Source organism: Pipistrellus kuhlii, unplaced genomic scaffold (genome assembly GCF_014108245.1).
Source record: "Pipistrellus kuhlii isolate mPipKuh1 unplaced genomic scaffold, mPipKuh1.p scaffold_m20_p_2, whole genome shotgun sequence".
Classification (NCBI taxonomy): domain Eukaryota; kingdom Metazoa; phylum Chordata; class Mammalia; order Chiroptera; family Vespertilionidae; genus Pipistrellus; species Pipistrellus kuhlii.
This window is the reverse complement of record NW_023425515.1, coordinates 58,806,684-58,822,530: the sequence shown is the minus strand read 5'-3', so window position 1 is coordinate 58,822,530 and position 15,847 is coordinate 58,806,684. Positions and strand designations below refer to the sequence as shown.

Below are 15,847 nucleotides of genomic sequence, written 5' to 3'. Positions count from 1 at the left end.
TTCAGTGCCTTCCTGAATGTCCTAGGCACCTTTCATGATGCAGCCCCAGTGCTGGCGCTCAATGTGGGTGAGTCTGAGTAAGGAATTGCCTGGGACTCCAGAATCCTCTGTCTCACTCAGCCACAACCCTTGCTGGTTTTTATAACCAGAAGTTATGGGGACTCTTCTTCCCAGCACTGGATCCCCGGGCTGGGGCAGGTGGGGGGAGGGGGAGGGGTGGTGCATGGTATGGGGATGGAACCTTTTGCTCCTCTGGGAGGACCATCAGAAATAACACTGATTTTCATCTGATACTTGGGTGCGGGACCAGATTATTTAGAGTCTCCATCACTTCCATCAGTCCACATGGCTTCTTTATATCTGTTCAGCTAGATTTCAAGTAGTTGGAATTGTGTGCACATTTACCTACACTGCCAAATTGATTGGAAGTATCACTATTCCTTTTTTATTTGAGGATTTTTATCAAGGTGTTTTTAGTTTTTTTAGATTTTTAAAAAATTTTTATTGATTGGTTTGAGAGAGATAAGCAAAGCCATCTTTAATTAGATTAAATTGTGGCTTAATGTGCAGAGACGGGGGATCATTGTCTCTTTCAGAAATGTTTCCCACTATATCTTTTCACTGCCCATGCTTCCTCTACTCTTTTCCTAAATAATTTCTGCTTTCCTGCCTTATTTCACAAGCACCTATTCTTTTTTTCCTACCAAAGTTCCAAATAGGTGCCCTGCCAGCCCCTGCTCAGTTTTTTGTTTTGTTTTGTTTTGTTTTTTAACTTTTGTGTCTGCTATAACATGGCTCGTTTAAAGTTCTTATTTCCTTTAAACTCTGATAATTTGGCCCATTCACCACAGGCTGGCTTTTCCCTCCTCGAATCATATTTGGCCTTACGTAACACAGAAGAGGGAACTGAACAAACAGGATTTCCAAAATGTAGACAAGCAGAAAATATGACAATATAATCAGTAAGGCTCAGAAACCTATCACCGAAACTTAAGAAGCTCTAGCAACTACCTACACAAACATAACTCAATAAGGGGACAGTTCTTTGGAAGGAAAGTGATAGAGAGTATTCATGCAATTACGTATGCAAATGTGTTTAAATTCTTCAGAAAGTTGTTACGAGTGTGTGTGAATACAGTTGAATATTTGCTTGCATGTCTTCATTATTAAGATATATGGTTAAATGAACTCCTTACTGTGGAAGAGGGCTTACTATTAACTTTAGGAAATTGCCATTCCTGTTTCTTATTCATTATACCTTAACTGCTATCACAAGGGAATCTTTACAACTCAGTTATTTTACCATTTAGGGTATTCCTTTAATGGCATTGTACAGAAATCCTCAAAGAGGTTAGATTATAGTAGTACTGTTATTGTTCTTAAAAAATAAACATCACTTTTTACATTAAAAAAATATATTTCTCTATTTACTATCCATTCTCTATTTTGAGACATCTTTGTCCAAAAGCTGGTCTTTTCCACTATTTTTTTAATTCATTATATATCATCCAATGATTATAAGTTATCTACAATACATATTTAAGTAAAGAAGCTAATGCTCTCATATTTTATAAAGTGTTACATAAAGAATGAACCTGCTTTAAATTTTGTTTTGTTAATTATTTTGGCTGTTCTCACCCTAGGTTCTGCCCCTTCTACAAGACAGTCGGAATGCTGTCCAACATGATCGCATTTTATGATATGGCCCGGAGAGCTGTTGAAACCACTGCCCAAAGTGACAATAAAATTACATGGTCCATTATCCGTGAGCATATGGGGGAGATCCTCTATAAACTTTCCTCCATGAAATTTAAGGTATATTTAGTTTCTGCTGTAACTTTTTTTTAGTAGGAAATGTTTATTTTTATTTTTTTAAACTATTTGAGTCCCGAACCTGGTGTATAAAACTTACTTTTATCATTTTCACACATGTTCAGGCTATGGAAAATCAGGATAGACCTCAAAGTTATGTTCAAATAGGAATCCTAATGCTAAAAATTAAAGTATGTCATGTCTAAAATAAATGCTGATACATCTTCCTTTTGTTTTGTTTTCCTCATTTTTTTTATTAAGGTATTATATGTGTACATACCTTACCAATCCCCACCCACCCCTACTCCCATAAATGCCCTCCCTCCCCAGAGTTTTTCGTCCATTGGTTATGCTTATATGCATGCATACAAGTCCTTCAGTTGATCTCTTACCTCCCCCATATCTCCTTACCCTTCCCGCTGTAATTTGACAGTCTGTTTCTTTTACTCTCTCTATACCTATCTTTTTGTTCATCAGTTTATAATGTTCCTTATTATCCATAAATGAGTGAGATCATGTGGTGTTTTTCTTTCATTGACTGGCTTATTTTACTCAGCATAATGTTCTCCAATTCCATCCAGGTTGCTGCAAATGATAAGAATTCCTTCTTTTTTATAGCAGCATAGTATTCCATTGTGTAGATGTACCATAGTTTTTTGATCCAATCATCTGCTGGCAGGCACCTAGGCTGTTTCCAAATCCTAGCTATTGTAAATTGTGCTGCTATGAACATAGGTCTTCCTTTTGTTTTAACTTCCAGACAATTTAGTGCTAAAGTCATTGCTGAGCAACAATTACCTTACCACATCTGCCTATTCACATCCAATCCTATGCACACCCAAAATGACTTCTGCTGTTTACTTCTTTTAAGAATCCTATTACATAATATTTTTAACTTCTTAAAAATATATATATATATTATTGATTTTTTACAGAGAGGAAGGGAGAGGGATAGAGATTTAGGGATGTGCCCTCAACCAAGGTACATGCTCTTGACTGGAATCAATCAAACCTGGAACCCTTCAATCTACAGGCGGACGCTTTATCCACTGAGCCAAATGGGTCAGGGCTATTTTTAACTTTTAAGTGGACTCTAATTTTTTTCAGAATTACAAAGATATAAATAAATGAAATTATCATTAGAAACTCAAATGTATAACATTGTTTTTAAACATTTTATCAATTCAATTATATTTATTTCTGAGTTATTATATCCAAGTATATTTACTAATCATCTATTGAGAAATTGAGAATGACTCTCTGAATGTAATATATATATATATATATATATATATATATATATACACATATACACACACATATATTATATATATGTATATATATATATTTTTAATATATTTTATTGATTTTTTATTAAACTTCTTAAATGTCATCTAAGAGTGGATAAGTCAACATGGCATGTGCATTATAATGAGAATATTATCAAGTCATTACATGTTTCTTTTGAAAGAATATTCAAAGACATGGGGAAATGCTTATTGTATAACGAAGGGGGAAATCAGTTGCAAAGAAATTCTATATATAATTTGATTCAAATTTTATTTCCAAATTTTAAATATTTATAGGAACAAGATAAAAATATGTATGTAATAGCAATGAATTCTAGTAGTGTGATTAAAGGTAATATCTTTTTTTTTTATTTACATGCACATTATATCAAATTAACATCACAGTTGCCTTTTCTAAAATATTTTTTATTGATTTTCAGAGAGAGAGGAGGGAGAGGGAGAGAAACATTGATCTGTTGCCTCTAGTATACACCCAAATCCGCAATCTGGGCATGTGACCTTTTGGTTTATAGGATGATGCTCAACCAACTAAGCCACACTAGCCAGGGCAACATCACAGTTGCTTTTTAATGTCATTAAATTTCTTCTGTGGCATTATTTTGTTGCTAGAGAGTAATATTCTCCTATTTTTAGGCACTTGGGAAATTTCCAGTTGTTGTTGGTATGGCAACTTTGTTCATGCAGTTAGCTTTGTGAATTTTCCTAGTATAAATTCCCAGAAGTAGAATGATTGAGGTGGAATGATTGTGTCAGAGATTTAAACATTTTTATACATGTTACTCAATTAAGTTGCTTTCCATAAGGATTTTAACTGTGGTGCATTTTAAGATTATTTTAGAAATCTTACTTTCCTGTCTCAATGTAATTCTATCAGATGTTAATAGTAAATTTCTAGTTTGACTAAATTAATTCCAACTGTCATATATGCAGTGAAATGTGTTTAATATGTGATGCATAGTTTTCCAATATTTTGCATGTTGTTGAGGATAAATTCATTGGTCATTGAGTACAGTTAGTAGGCAAAATACAATATTGAAATTTTGTCCTATTTCTGTTTGGTTGGTGTATTACACCATTTATACATTTCTACCCTTAAAAGAAAAAGGGAAATCAGGATAATTTTCACTCCTGCCTGTTGTTTACCAGGGTACCTCAATTAACCTAGTACTCAAAACATATTAAATATAAGCAACTTACTACATGTTCTAAAAGTTATTTTCCAAATGTAAATTGAATTCTGTCATTTTTTTTTTTTCAGGATCCAGTGAAAGATGGTGAGGCAAAGATCAAGGCTGACTATGCACAGCTTCTTGAAGACATGCAGAATGCATTCCGTAGCCTTGAAGATTAGAACTGTGATTTCTTCCCTCCTTTTCCTCAGCAAGCTCTCAAATGTGTATATTTTCCTAAATTCCCCATCTCAAACTTTTTGCTGCTTTATTGTGTGGCTTTGAGACTAGTGCAGCTTTATGCCTGTTATCATTTGTTTCCCTGTTTATTTTGTAGGTCTTATACAAAGCATTCCTTTGTTCCAGTGTCCCTTTCTCTGAAGTGGTGAATGTATAATAGAAAATATTATATACAATGGCTATACTACTGTAAATTTGTATGTAGGCTGACGTCCCTCCTTGTCCTAGGTTTGCCCTTTCCTCATCGCCACTAAATTTAAACAAGACTACTGCATGTACTGTCTCTGCAGGGAATGGGGATGAAAGGTCAGATTTCTTTACATTGTGGCAGGTACTTTGTGAAACGATTTGATATCTATCTACATGGCAAGGTTATTTGCAGCTTAGCATTTTGCTAAGTAACTGCTTTGCGGACATATTTGCTTTTAAAATAACAAATGATTAATGTTTCAATTTTGCATTGCTTCCCCAGCATAAATCAGGAATATTTAAGGGGAACTGTTAGGAACTAGGTTGTTTTTAAAACAGGCATTTTGGGGGCTCTGCATAATGTATGGATCAGTACCCTCTAAAAAAGTGAAAAAGGAGCCAGATGGTCAAATTTAGATTAACATCATTTTGATAAAGCTTATTTTGTGTCACTAGGAAAAATTCAGTATCAAGGACTATTCTGCATCATTGGGGAAGTCTTTTTAAAATTACATTTAGAACAATCACCAAGAACGTGGTCCCCATTACACCCTTTTTCTTTTCCTCAAGCATCTTAGAAGCCTGAGCGTCTAAGAATCATGTGAGAGTGTGATGGACACTAAAATGTCACAAAGAAGATATTTAGTAGCAGTGAAAGGCTGTTTGCACATGTAAGGACCAGCTGGGCATGTGATTGTCATCCTTGGGACCAGAGTGGCATTATATTTTTTCAAGAAAATGGCGTGCGTCACATGTTTGCATGTTTGTTTATTGAATTTTTGAACAACCAGTTTATTAATTATAGAAATTAATACTTTCACGTGGGGTTTGATTCATTTGCTCACAAGAGTTCTCAGAATATCTGTAGCCCTAGCAGCATAGCAGTTTCCATTTGCTTTGATAAGGATGAAATTGATTCTCGTATCTGCTGATAGCAGAATCTGAGTCAAGTGAAAAAAGATAATTTCTGTCTGTCTTTTAAATATTTGTTCTAAAATAAGGTTCCTGTGTTTGTACCATGAGGCACACCGCAGAACAGCCGAGAGCAGCAGTTTCTCATTAACTCCTTCTGACCAACTGTGCTGGCCCATTCCTTCCTCTTTAGGAGAGGAAAGGGCATGTGAACGTGTCTAACAATCTCAACTACCCCAATGTAATAGCATAAATAAAGTATTTATTTTATGCCTTAATATGTTGTTATTTAAATTTTTAGGTAATGTAGTTCTTTTTGGTCTGTTAAGGAAAGGTGCGGGCAGTACAGAATTCAGCTGTAGTTTGTTTAATCTTTGCAAAGTGCATGTTTTTACAGTTCAGGACAGGTGTTCTTCCATACAACTTTTTATAACCTTTCAGAACACTGGAAGAGAAAAATTTTGCAGTGGTTTGTTGAGGTGTGGACCTAATTGTGCTGCTTAATCAGTTGGCTTCCAATGTGGCCTCCTACCCTAAGACCAGTGGAAATTAAAATAATTTCAAAAACTTTCTTTTCTACCTTAAACTTACCAGCAGATGAATGATATGATGAAAGAAAGTTTGACCAAGTTTTTCGTTTTGTGGGTCTTTTTTTTTTGTAGTTCTGAATTTGCAGTGTACATTCTTACTACTTTTTAAGAATGGTGATGAGTGGGTGTGAAAATGCTAGAGAAACTATGCTCAGATACTCATTTTAAGTGTCCCTTCACCTATATGTTGTAGAATTCAGATTGGTCACTGATCATATTTCTTTAGTAAGAATGTGTTAAAATTGCAACAATCTTTTAAAAACGATGCAGTTCTGTATTTATTGTGCTATGCCTGGTCCTAAGTGGAGCCAGTTAAACAAGTTTCTTATGTATTTTTCCAGTGTTAAATCTCACACAATGTACCCTTTGAAAATTTCCTTCTATCCTAAAGAATGAATAGAAGAGACCCTATATATATATATATTGCCTCCTCATCCTTGAGATTTCACTCTCTTTATGTGAAAAGTTGTGCATAATTGTTAAAATCTATGAAAGAATAAAAGTGGATTTAAATTAAAAAATTTTCCTGTGTATGTGTGTGTGTGTGTGTGTATGTTAAGAAAACATGCCACCTTGTTATATTTTGATGATGTTTTCAGTATGACTTTTAAATTTTTTATTTCTTCCGTTCTTTATAGATTGTTACTTAAGATAATGAAATTGAATTGGAGCTCTCACTATAGACTGCTAAAAGTCCTATAATCATATACACTATGATTTGGAAATGTAGTACCCAGAATCCTATACCATTCTGAATATTGTTTTAAATTGAAGAAGTAAATGGTTTGTAAAATACACTTATAAATTAAAGGATAGGGTGGTACCTAATTTGTTTTTTGTAAATGAACTAAAGCTTGTAATTCAAATTTTACAAGTCAAATTATTTAAGATTCAGTCTAGCAACATGTTATTTGGTACATATTTTATTTCCTTACATGTATTTTATTTTTCAACTTCATACGTAGTTTTATTTGGTTTTTAGAAAAATATGTACAATTACTGGAACCTTAGTTCTCTTAAATAGTTTTAAATTAAAGTATGCTAGTGCGAGGAGCTATCCATTTCCACAGTTAGAATGATGCCAACACTGTTCAGTAAAGCAGCGGACAGGGTTCCTGCAGCCAAGCCCAGCCACTGACAGCAGCCGCAGGCATTGAGCAGGTCAGTTGCTCAGACAGCACAGGAGGGGTTTGTTTGTTGGGATTTAGGAAGGAAAGAGGTGTGAGCTCCGCCACCCTAACACTGTGCTCCGCGTGAACACACCTGGCCGCGGGTGAAGGCCTTCGGAGGGCAGGCTGACAGGCGAACTTGGGTCAAGCAGAGCTGGCCTTCCTGCAGGGTGCTCAGTGCTTTATATCTGTTAGGATTACCTGTCACAGTCCCACTGGTAGCAAAGGAGACACAAAGGTGTGGAAGACTTGTTAATGCTGTTTTTTTGGATTAGACCCCTACTTTCTCCTGAATGGTCTTCTTTTTGAATTCACAGTATCCAACAGTGCTTGGGAACAGTTCAGGTTGGAGGCTGACTTCCACATTTAAAAAAATATATATTGATATATATATATATTTTATTGATTTTTTTTTTTACAGAAAGGAAGAGAGAGGGACAGAGAGTTAGAAACATAGATCAGCTGCCTCTTGCACATCCCCAGTAGGTACCAAGGTACATGCCCTTGACCGGAATCGAACCCAGGACCTATTGTATAATGCCCAAGTGTCATAAACCCCAAAGACTACCAGGGAGCTGAATCCGATGCAATTGCAGAAAGCCTGTATTTATTTCGGACTAGTCCAAGCTCAGTCCCACTTAAACCAGCGAGGGCATGGTGAGAAAGAGAAAGAACTTAACATATCAATGGGTTTTATAGGGAGGGTGATGCCGCTACCTTGGCTGACCTGATTGATTGGGTTAAGCCTAGGGTCCAGTTACTGGGAGCTGGACCCGCCCCACCCTGCCCTCTCACCCCGCCTGCCCTCTCAGGACCCTTCAGTCCATAGGCCGATGCTCTATCCACTGGGCCAAACCGGTTTCGGCTGACTTCCACAAGTCAGAAGGCAGCAGGGATCGCCTTAGCTTAGTTTCCCCGGGTCTTTCCCAGGGTAGCAGGCACTGTATATCAGTACATCCTATGGAAGCTCCAGGCCTACCTCTCCAGGGCACAGCTCTGCCCCACTGCTTCTGGGGCTTCTCAAGAATGGCAGTGCCAGCCAGAGGCCAGTTTGTCATGGGAGTGACTTACTTCGGGGCTTTAAAGGGACCTGGATTGGGAAGCTGATCTCAGGAGCCATCCTCTTCCCTCACTGTATATACACACTTGCCGAGTAAGCAAAGTATTGAGCAGTTTCAGGCTTTGGGGAACACCAACACATGTCTGAGATAGGAGATGAGCAGGAGAGGGGGAGGCCCCATTAAGGGGAAGGGAGAGAATGATATTTCACTTTCTGCTCGACAATCGCCTACTTTGTCTTCTGGATGCAGCTGAAGATCTCCTTAAAGAGCGCTTTGTATTCAGGAGGCGGTGTACTGGTTGGGGAGCCAGCAGGCTCGGGAGCACCAGCCCCGAGGGGGTCCCTGGCAGCTGGGTCCTTGGCTGGAGCCCTGGCAGTCTGCACAGCCTTGTGGGACGGCGAGTCCCTCTCCTGCTGCTGGCACTTCTTCAGCAGCTCCTCGTACTTGGCCTTTAGCGCACTATACTGTGTCCACTTCCCGCAGCAGGGACACACCCCTCTGCTCCACAGCCGTGGCCCTCCCGATGCAGGTCTCCTCATGGCCCTTCACGATGTCACCACTGGCCAAGCTGCTGAGCACAGTCTCACTGCTGCTGTGCTTGAGGGGCCTCAGGCACCGTCAGCAGCGTCTCCTCCAGCAGGCTCTGGCTGGACTCTGTTTTGTTGTTGTTTTGTTTGTTTTTTTTAATTAAATTATTATCTGTGTACATATCTTATCATTCTCCCCCCTCCCATTCTGCCCTCCCTCCCCAGAGTTTTGTGTCCATTGGTTGTACTTATATGCCTGTATACAAGTCCTTCGGTTGATCTATTATCTCTCCCAGATCTCCCTCCCCTCCCCTCTGTAATTTGAGTCTGCTTGTTGCTTTACTGTCTCTATATCTATCTTTTGGTTCATCAGTTTATAATGTTCTTTATTATCCGTGAGGTCATGTCGTGTTTCTCTTTCATTGACTGGCTTATTTCACTCAGCATGATGTTCTCCAATTCCATCCAGGTTGCTGCAAATGATAAGAATTCCTTCTTTTTTATGGCAGCATAGTATTCCATTGTGTAGATGTACCATAGTTTTCCGATCCAATCATCTGCTGACGGGCACCTACGCTGTTTCCACATTCTAGCTATTGTAGATTGTGCTGCTATAAGAGGGACAAATAAAGAGTCAGCCACCAGCTTTTTAATCTCATTCCTGAAGGGATGCTCCCACTGCAGCACCTGCCGCATTTCAGTCACCTCAGCCTCCAGCTCCAGTGCCGGGCCGGTAGGCACCTAGGCGCCACGGCCCCCAGCTGCTGCTCCAGCTCATTGTTCTCCTTTAGCACAAGCCGGTACTCCTCCTCCAAGGCCATGCGTCTCTGCCGCTCCAGGCTCAGCTGTGCCTGCAGCGTCCTCACAGCCTTCTTCAAATGCTTGTTTTCTTCTTTTCAGGACTTGGCTGACTTGGCAAGGAAGTGATCTTTTCTGCAAACACGTGGTCATACACAGTGTTGGCATGGGTCCTACAGCTCTTTCAGACCCAAGAGGCTGGGTGCCGACTTTTGGCCACCTTCCCCTGGCTCCTTCTCCCTTGGCCAGATGACTTCAGCTCCTCCATTTGGCTCTGGAGGTGATCGATGTTGGCTTGCAGGCATTCAATGGTTTCCGTCAGACTCAGAATTTTCTGTCGTGAGGCCTCGCTGTCAGCAACCAGCTTTTGATTTGTTTCTCCCAGCTCCCTTGCTGTGCCGTGTAGCTGCTCATGGACCTTCGCATGCTGCTCATTCATCTGCCGCAGGAGCTCCGCCTGCGTGGTCAGGTGCTCAGTTTCCTGTGACTGCTCCTGTTTGGTGGTATACATTTGCTGAAGAGAATCTTCCAACTCTGTGTTCCGATCCAGTAATGTCTTCCCAAGCTCAGCTGCACGTTGGAGGTTTTGCTGGAGGTTTTGGTGATTGGACCACGGCTTGCCCTCCTCCATCTCATGAACCCCTCCACCAGGTTTCCCGCCACCATCTCTGCCAGATCTCCCAGGGCAGCCCTCGCCGCTGTCCTGCCTCAGCCGCTGCCCCGGGTGCTCTGTCAGCCCCTCCACGCTCAGCCAGAGCCGCCCTCTGGCGGGACACGTGGCCGCCGGTTCACCTCATGTCACCCAACAGGCCCCAACAGTGGGGCACCTGGTACGAGCCCACCAGCCACAGTCCTGACCCAGCCCATCCGGCCAAAGCCAGGCCCAATGTGCAAGTGAAGAATATGAACCTCAATTTTCCCATCTGGGGTGCAAGGGAGCTAGAGTACTTTCATCAGTTATAGACAGCCAGCTCCTGTCAATCATTCATGGAAGGCTGTTCCCATAAAGACAAGGAGAGTCAATGCCCAGCACAGGCACATAGGAAGATCAGACACTGGTGGCCACTGAAAGCCCTCTGTAAAAAGGTGCAAATGGGTGTGCTCTGAAATGGTAGTCACAGCCAAAGAGATTTATATACAGCACCTCTAGCAACTGCTTCAGGTTCCTTAAGCAAGATGGCTTAAGTAACTGAAAAGCCATTGTTGACTGGCTAGTGTGGCTCAGAGGTTGAGCATCAATCTATGAACCAGGAGGCCATGGTTTGACCGGGAGGTCAGGACACATGCCCAGGTTGTGGGCTCCATCCCCAGTAGGGAGTGTGCAGGAGTCAGATGATCAATGGTTCTGTCCCATTATTGATGGTTCTCTCCCTTTCCCTTCCTTTCTGAAACCAATAAAAATGCTTTGAAAGGAAGTTTGCTTATTTTTTAAAGAGAACCTCTTTAAAGAGGGTTTAATTTTTTAAATTGATTTTTAGAGAGAGAAGGGTGTGAGGATAAATTTGCATATTGCCTCTTTATTATATAGGATCATATATTGCATTGTGTGTCCACCACCCAGAATCAACCCTGTCACCATATATTTGACCCCCTTTACCATTTATTCCACCACCTCCCTTTCCTCTGGTAACCACCATTCTGTTGTCTATGTCTATGAGTTTTATTTGTTTTTCTTGTTTGTTCATTTGTTGATTTTAGTTTTATATCATACATGTGAGTGAAATCATATGGTTCTTAACTTTCTATGTCTGACTTATTTTGCATAGCATGATATTCTCAAAATCCATTCATGTTGTTGCAAATGCCAATATTTCATCTTTTCTTCTGGCTGAGTAGTATTCTGTTGTATATATGTACCATATCTTCTTTTTCTAATAATCTATCAAAGGATACTTCACCATCTTGGATCCCCTTCTATTTGAATTTTTCAGTTTAGAAACTCTCAGTTCTCTTTGCAACCATATTGGCAACTGTGAATAATGCTGCAATGAACATAGGCAAGAAATGGGGGGGGGGGGGGGGGGGGGGGGGGGAAACACTCCAAAACAATTTCTTTTGCAATTGCAATCTCTGTCAGTTTTAAATAATAGCCTTGCTGGGTAGAGTAGACTTGGTTGTAGGTCCTTGCTTTTCATCACTGAATATTTTGTGCCATTTCCTTCTGGCCTGGAATTTTTTAGTTGAGAAGTCAACTGATACTCTTATGGAAGTTTCATTTGTATGTAACTTTCTTTTACTGCTTTTAATATTCTTTGTCTTTAACTTTTGCCATTTTAATTATGATGTCTTGGCATGAATTTTCTTTGAGTTCATCTTGTTTGCACTTGTTTTCACCAGATTAGGGAGGTTTTCAATAATTTCTTAAATAGGTTCCCAATCTCCTGCTCTCTCTCTTTTCTTCTGATATCCCTATGATGTAGATGTTATTACACTTAATGTTGTCCCAAATGTCTCATCAATTATCCTCATTTTAAAAAATTTGTTATTGTTTAAAGTCTATGCCCCCCTCCCCTCCCCATTGACCTCTCTCTGGCCATTTCCACCCTACAGCACATGCCCTCACCCCGCTACTGTTTGTGTCCATGGGTTATACTTATATGCATGTATACAAGTCCTTTGGTTGTTCTCACTTACACTCTCTGACCCCCCATCCCCATCTTCCCTCTGAGGTTGGACAGTCTCTTCAATGCTTCTATGTCTCTGGATCTATTTTTGTTTATCAGTTTATGTTGTACATTATATTCCACAAATGAGTGAGATCATGTGATATTTATCTTTCTGCCACTGGCTTATTTCGCTTAGCGTACTGCTCTCCAGGTCCATCCATGCTATTACAAATGGTAAGAATTCCTTATTTTTTATAGCAGCATAGTATTCCATTGTGCAGATAGATGTACCACCATTTTTAAAAATATATTTTATTGATTTTTTTACAGAGAGGAAGAGAGAGGGATAGAGAGTTAGAAACATCGATGAGAGAGAATCATCAATCAGCTGCCTCTTGCACACCCCCTACTGGGGATGTTTCTGCAACCAAGATACATGCCCTTGACCGGAATCGAACCCGGGACCTTCAGTCCACAGGCCGATGCTCTGTCCACTGAGCCAAACCGGTTTTGGCTGTACCACCATTTTTAATCCACTCATCTGCTGATGGGCACTTAGGCTGTTTCCAAATCTTAGCTATTGTAAATTATACTGCTATGAACATAGGGGTGCATTTATCCTTTTTGATTGGTGCTTCTTATTCCTTGGGATATATTCCTAGAAGTGGGATCACTGGGTCTAATGGGAATTCCATTTTTAGTTTTCTGAGGAAACTCCATACTGTTCTCCACAGTGGCTGCACCAGTCTGCATTCCCACCAGCAGTGCACAAGGATTTCTTTTTCTTCATATCCTCGCCAGCACTTGTCATTTGTTAATTTGTTGATGATAGTCATTCTGACAAGTATGAGATGGTACTGCATTGTCATTTCAATTTGCATCATGTTTTCAAATGTCTCTTGGCCTTCTGTATGTCCTCTTTCAAAAAGTGTATATTGAGATCCTGAGAGGGGACCTTTGCAGATGAAATAACCCTTTGGACTGCAGCACATGCAGGGCCAGCCCTTTTCACATCTTCATCCTTCCTACCAATCTTGTTGTGGCCTCTTCTATATATCCTTGGTTAAAAAACATCTGTTCAGCTTGTCTTCAGTTGGTTATTCAGGTTGATTGTTCTATATCTTTTTAAAAAAATAAATCTTTATTGTTCAGATTATTACAAATGTTCCTCTTTCCTCCCCTCAATTGCTCCTCTCCCTCAGGTTCCCGCCCCACCCTCTGCCCTTTCCCCACCTCCCATTGTCCTCATCCATAGGTGCACAGTTTTTGTTCAGTCTCTTCCTGCACTCTCCACTTCCCTTTTCCCTGAGAATCATCAGTCCACTCCCCTTCCATACCTCTGATTCTATTATATTCAACAGTTAATATTGTTCATCAGATTTTTTAAATTCCCTTGGTTTTTAGTTTCACTTGTTGATAGTTACGTATTTGTTGTTCATAATTTTTATCTTTATCTTTTTCCTCTTCTAAAGAACCCCCTTCAGCAATTCATATAATTCTGGTTTGGCGGTGACGAACTCCTTTAGCTTTTCTTTATTAGTGAAGCTCCTTATCTGGCCTTCGATTCTGAGTGATAGCTTTGCTGGGTAGAGTATGTTTGGTTGTAGGTTCTTGCTATTCATCACCTTGAATATTTCTTGCCTTTCCCATCTGACCTGCATTGTTTCTGTTGAGAAATCAGCTGACAATCGTATGGGTGTTCCTTTATAGGTAACTACCTGCTTTGCTCTTGCTGCTTTTAATATTCTCTCTTTGTCTTTTGCTCTTGGAATTTTAATTATGATGTGTCTTGGTGTGGTCCTCTTTGGATTCCTTTTGTTTGGGGTTCCGTGTGCTTCCTGGACTTGTAAGTCTATTTCTTTCACCAGGTGGGGGAAGTTTTTTGTCACTATTTCTTCCAATATGCTTTAGGTATTTTGCTCTCTCTCTTTTTCTGGGACCCTTATAATTCTGATGTTGGTTTGTTTGAAGTTGTCCCAGAGGTTTCTTACATTATCTTCAACTTTCTGGATTCTCTTCTCTTGTTGCTTCTGCGGAGGAGTGTCCTCTGGCTCTTTGTGTTCTAAATCTTTGACTTGATTCTTGTGATCTTCCATTCTGTTTATAGGACTCTGTATAACAGTTTTTATTTCAGACAATGTATTCTTTATTTCTAGTTGATCCCTTTTCATATCCTCATAAGTCTCGTTTATTTTGTCAACCTTTGTTAGGAAATTCTTGAAAAACCCTATAACTGTAGTTTTGAACTCAATGTCCATTCTTTTACTTTCTTCCATCTCCTTCCTTTGTGTCCTGCCTCTTCTCTGCATTTTAGCTGCTTCCCTGATTTGATGGGATAGTTTTGTATGCTAGGTGTTCTGGTAGAGCCCAGTAGCACAGCCTTCCGAGTTACCTGAGGTGGACAGTCTTGGTGCAGCCCTTTGTGGGCTGTGTGTGTAGTCTTGTTGTTAAGCCTTGCTTGTTGTTGATATCACTGGGAAGTGTTGATCTCCAAGCCAATTGGCTGTGAGGATCAGCAGTGTCTCAGCTAGGAGGGGATTGTTGTATATCTTAGTTGCACTTTTATATTGCTCCTGGGAGGAGGTGAGTATAACTTCTGCCTATTTCATCATCGTCTTGGATCTTCTCCTATTTGAATTTTTCAGTTCAGGAACTATCAGTTTTCTTTGAAACCAATAATTTACCTTGTCAGGCAGGTGATCAGGATTTGGGAAATAGTCTGTTCTTAAAACAGAGAAAAGCTAGCTGGACACAGTCATAGAATACCTTGGCTCATTAACTACGCTGTAGCCTGTTGCATACTAACATGTAGTCAGGTGTCACATACTACAGTCCTCAAAGCAGCAATAGACAACTGTCAAAAGAAGGTTTGATATTTTAAATAATTATACATGTCTTAATTAGCTGTTCCTGAAGTTTTTCTGAACCTAAGAACATGTGGGGACTATATGAATTATACAGGTTCTCTGGCCTGCACCAAACCAAACTGAATTGGATCTATTTTGGAGGAAGGATATATGAGTCAATTTAACAAATAGCCCATAGTAATTCTTACTATGGGCAAGTTTGGAGAAACAAGTATTTTTATTGAATGTTTAGATAATGAAAGGTAACACAGGAGATATCGTGTGTTATCTGAGTGGTACACTGAGTGGTAAGATTATTATGATCTCTGGATGAATAATAATCTGGCCACTCAGTGTACTTCTCTTGAGTACCTCATCTATTTGATACCAAAGAACTATAAATTGTACACCTGATCAGTTTTCCCCTTTGTACTGGCTTACAGAAAGCTCAGGGCAAATAGGTGGTTGATCTCCAGTAAAAGTCTAGAATACTTTTGGTACCCATTTGAGATACAAATACACTGAGTGGCCAGATTATTATGCATTCAGAGATCATAATAATCTGGCCACTCAGTGTAAATTTAAATAAGCATTCTCTGGACATTAACTATTTTTGCA

General features: G+C 39.7%; 1 protein-coding gene and 1 pseudogene across 3 annotated transcripts in view; one reads left to right on the top strand and one right to left on the bottom strand.

The window, feature by feature from the left end:
• ATP6V1A (ATPase H+ transporting V1 subunit A) overlaps positions 1 to 6,743 on the top strand; it is a 55,358-nt gene extending 48,615 nt beyond the window's left edge. For all 3 annotated transcript variants that reach the window (XM_036447946.2, XM_045583983.1, XM_036447947.2), the window contains exons 14-15: positions 1,644 to 1,815; positions 4,381 to 6,743. In XM_036447946.2, coding sequence (XP_036303839.1) covers positions 1,644 to 1,815; positions 4,381 to 4,473 — 265 coding nt within the window. In that variant the 3' untranslated portion in view covers positions 4,474 to 6,743. The remainder of the gene's footprint in view (positions 1 to 1,643; positions 1,816 to 4,380) is intronic.
• Positions 6,744 to 8,631: 1,888 nt separating this feature from the next.
• Positions 8,632 to 10,663, bottom strand: LOC118723737 (annotated as a pseudogene).
• Between the last annotated feature and the right edge of the window lie 5,184 nt (positions 10,664 to 15,847).